Source organism: Oratosquilla oratoria, chromosome 17, assembly GCF_046742065.1.
Source record: "Oratosquilla oratoria isolate Oo_2021 chromosome 17, ASM4674206v1, whole genome shotgun sequence".
Taxonomy (NCBI): Eukaryota; Metazoa; Arthropoda; class Malacostraca; order Stomatopoda; family Squillidae; genus Oratosquilla; species Oratosquilla oratoria.
Window position 1 is genome coordinate 417952 of NC_134793.1, and position 4581 is coordinate 422532.

At 39.5% G+C, this 4581-nt stretch overlaps 1 protein-coding gene across 1 annotated transcript; it reads right to left on the bottom strand.

Moving 5' to 3' along the window:
- Positions 1–2032: 2032 nt before the first annotated feature.
- LOC143034338 (uncharacterized) lies at positions 2033–3876 on the bottom strand. The gene is made up of 2 exons (XM_076200271.1): positions 3785–3876; positions 2033–2635 (listed from the first exon to the last, which is right to left on the bottom strand). The coding sequence occupies exons 1-2, from the start codon at positions 3794–3796 to the stop codon at positions 2207–2209; spliced, it is 441 nt and encodes a 146-aa protein (XP_076056386.1). The 5' UTR covers positions 3797–3876; the 3' UTR covers positions 2033–2206.
- Between the last annotated feature and the right edge of the window lie 705 nt (positions 3877–4581).

Consider the following 4581-nt stretch of genomic DNA (forward strand, 5'->3'; position numbering starts at 1 on the left):
ACACACACACACACACACACACACACACACACACACACACACACACACACACACACACACACACACACACACACACACACACACACACACGCACACACATACACACACACACACACATACACACACACACACACATACATACACACTCTACATTATTCATAGATTAGATCACATATGACCTCTTAGCTCTCATTCGGGAGGGTAATAGCTGTCGAGCACGAGTCCAACATGCGATCCAAGATCATGATGAATCATAAACATATGTTCGTAGTACGGCAAGTTAATTGGTTCCCATATGCACTTTTTCAAGATAATCGTCTGAGATAGTAATAGATAGGCTATGATATATATATCTCTTACTGATTTAGATGTATAAACTGGTAGAAGAAAAAGTGCGAACATATTTAAATCTTTTCTAGTATTGAACAGAACGGCAAAGCTCCTCCCTAAATCTCCTGGTAGACCCAAAATCTAAGATAGGATCTAAATTGGGAGGATACTTTTTTAAGAAAATCATACCATGTCACTAATCACGATGACGACACAACGTTATGACGTATATATCAATACTATTATTGTTTTGGTAGACCCATAAACTCTGATAAAGAAAACGACAGTTGTAGAACTTTGAAAATATTATAATTCTTTGGATAATTATGATTATGTAGTTTTACATTTTGAGGTAACATTAAGCCTGAACAATGATTCTGCACGAAATAAGGTTTTCTTAAGAATAACAAAGACAACCTCGTCCCTACCGGAAAGTTTGTGAATGTTAAAGACAGAGAGGGTATAAAAAAGTGAATTAAAACGAACATTGTTTTATGCTGACTTGGAATGAATAGAAACGTCATTTGTTCTTACTTCTATTGCAGCAGTGATAGAATATAAATCAGTACAACTACAATTGTGTTATGTCAACATCTGAAGCTGTTGTAGACGTTTATACAGGAGAACTAAGATCCGAATCTTCCTCCTTTGTACGAGTACTCCATATCTTGATGTTTTGTTGTGAGACAAAGACTGAATATTGACGTGAAGAAACGTCTTAACCTCTATAGTATCGTACAAAGTAGCACCGGAGAATTATGAAGCACCGTTGGAATGACTTTGTATCAAGTTGGCCAATACTACGTGAGACTCAGTACAGGCCTGTTACCAGCATAACTAGTAAACTCCAATTCCAGCTTTATGGACGGATGGCATGATTTCCTGATGATGATCAGACTCCTAGGATTATCTCACAACCCCTGGTAGAGAGGATGAAGAGGACCTCTGCAGAAATCATGGCTAGAGCAAATCGACCAGTCCTTCCGAGACCTGTTTGGAATGGGAAGGATGACTACCTGGAAGCTTGGAGGAAGTGTGGAGAATGGCCTTCATACCTGAGTAAAGAGACGGCTTTATCAAGCTCCCAACCCTACCCTACCGGTCAATAAACACGAAAAGTCACTTTAGCTACGATTGACTACGGATTGGGTTTCTAAAACTCTTTTATCTCTAATAGATCATGTGCAAACAACTGCATTAGCAAAAAAAAAAAAAAAAAAGAAAAGAAAAAAAAACTCAGGCTCAGATAAAGAAAAACGAAAATAACAGAAATTAGATCGAGAAAGAATCAGTGACCAGTACTTATATAAAGTAATATTTAGAATGAATAGCAACACTGCGGTACAAAATAAATACTATTTCAGATGATGTAATGATTTTTTTTAATCAGGATTCTATGTACAGTACAAAACTCTCGCAACAAGTTACAACAGGACATAAGGCCTTGGCAAGGACGAGAGAAGAGGCGAAGAATATGGGGGTGAGAGTGCAATTCACAGTGAGAGGGAAATAAGAACAAGCCAGGGGAGCAGAGGCCATAGGCACCGAAGGGTGTGGAGGGGCTGTTGGTGAGCAACGGGGGAAGAGGACCTGAGAAATCAACTTCGACAGTAAGTTCGGCGATGGCGGTGGCAGCTTTATGAGCAGCGGCAAACTTGGCCTTGGCCTCGGCAACCTCGGAAGTATCTTCTACGGGTACGGGAGCGCCCTGAGGGTGGATGACTTCGGGAAGAGCACCAGTAGTATTGGCAGTTGCAATGGTAGCTTCGTAGGCGGTAGCGAACTCCTTCTTGGCCAGGGCGACTTCTTCGGTGTCGGTGACGGGTTCATGGGGCACAGAAGGAGCAGCAGCCTAAGCAGCGAATTCTCTGACCTATTATGCAAGAGCCTCCGGCTCCACTATGGCTTCCTCTTCAGGGGCAGCTTCAGTTGCATCTTCCAAAGCTGCTTCCTCGGCAGCTCTCAGTTCAGCCTCTGCCTTGGCTTTAGCTTCAGCTTCAGCTTTGGCAGCAGCAGCAGCCTCAGCAGCAGCTTTGGCCTCCAAGGCAGCAAGGTAAGCTCTGTTGTAGACGGCCATGAATTCATCCCTGGCTGTTGCTACGTCAGGGGTGTACAAAGGGTAAGTTTCCTTAGGGAAGGCAGTGTCTTTGTTGAGGGAAACGGCGGCTGCAAAGACGGCCTGGAACTCGGCTTTGGCGGCGGCTTCGAACCTGGCTCTGTTGGCGAGAACCTTGGGGTTGTATTTTACAACGCCAGGGGACGCCATGGGAACTGCAGAGGCCATGCCTATGAGGAAGAGGATCGCCTGTGGGAATGAAATCAAAGAATGAAGCCTTAATCAGTGACAAATCTTAATCAGAATCTTCAGCCTAGGACACCTAGCATGGTGATTTCATGCAAGCTTCCTTCATAACATTTTGATCAAGTTGAAGGTGTCTCCAGTCCCTTACAGGGTTAAAAGAGTTTCTAAAAACCCATTTAACTCTAGAGGACATTTTGGTAATCTGGTAGCCAAGAAGGCCAAGAAGATCAAACGCGAAAGAAAAAGGGGCTCGAATATGTAGATTTCTTTTCTTTTTTTTATTTCTTTCAAGACACCAAGCATGAATAACTAACTGAAGAAAACCCTTGAACGATTTTCTTTATTTACTTATTATTATTATTATTATTGTTATTATTATTATTATTATTATTATTATTATTATTATTATTATTATTATTATTATTATTATTATTATTATTATTATTATTATTATTATTATTATTATTATTATTATTATTATTATTATTATTATTATTATTATTATTATTATTATTATTTTTATTTTATTTTATTTATTTTTATTTTTTTTTCCCAATCAAAGGAATGTCACGTTTATGAACAAGGTGGCCATGCGGGAAGTGAGAAACATCTGATAAGGCTGTCAGTTGTCAGTTGCGGCATTTTTTCTTTTTTAAGGGCGACGTTGGGTCACCTCCCCACCTGACCAGGAGTGTCAGAAATGAGCGTATTAAGCCCGCAGCGGGTCCCGGGACTCGAACTCACGACCACCTGTTCATGAGTTCAAGACGGTATCCACTGGGCTACGGCGTGAAAGGAGGCCTACTATTCTGATGTGGATAAGTTCATTTTGGTGCAGAAAGTACTAAAGGAGGTGTGAACTTTAAGTAGTACTCTATTGGGGATTGTTATATAACCAAATGTATAATTTATTCTATAAAGAATATGACCATAATACCACAAAAAGCTACCATTTTGAAAATTAATCATAATATACTTTTTCTATATATTCATATGCCCCTTTAAAGTAGTAACAAGTTATTCTAAATAAATAGGACATAATATCAATATACGTATTTAGATATGCTTCTTAATTAATTCCAGATATAGCTTAAATGAGTTTTAAATTTACTTGTTTAGCAAATGTGAACAAAAAAATAAGTCCGCACTTACGAACGCTTCCATGTTGCTTGTATGAAGGTGCGAGCTATTGTACAGTGCAGAGCGGGCGGCTCTCGCTTATATACCGGATCCGCGTCGGCGACGCCCAACGAATAATACCCTGTTGCCTCTACATCCTCTCATCGTAAACATCTCGACTGAAGCGCAGTACTCAACACATGGTCAAGGTGAGGAAGAAAAACTGGTACGGAGTGCTATTATGTCACTCTTCGTCATCGAGTTCCATTTAGTCCAGTTTTTAAAGTGAGTTAAGTTATAAAAATTGGGGGCACTTGGCACTTTAATGAATATCGTAATCTTGTCCCGCAGAGAAAACAGGATGATATACTAGAGACCTTGCAAGGTGCTCATCTTCCGTGTGTCTGAGAAAATTAATATCAAGTTTTGTTTTACGCGTCCATGGTCGCTGCATGAGGAACTATTATATAATCCAGCAGAAGATTATCCCTGATTGTACTTATAAAGGAGATTATAAAAACTCGCTTGATTGAAAAAGAAGTTTGCGTTTTGGAATTTGCAAAACAAACTGAATCAGTGGAACGTTTATATGTGACTTTTTTATGATACGAGTATGTGGAGTATCATTTTCTCAATGCTCATCTTTAAAACCCATTGACACCCGAGCCAAAGAAGTTTCTCTAAGCTTCGACTATTCCACACCTCTTATTTTTTCACAGAACCTGAACCATAAACAAAAAACAAACGATAAATGCCTATATGTGGAGAATCATTTTCTCAATGCTCATCTTCAAAACCCATTGACATCCAATCAAAAGAAGTTACTCTAA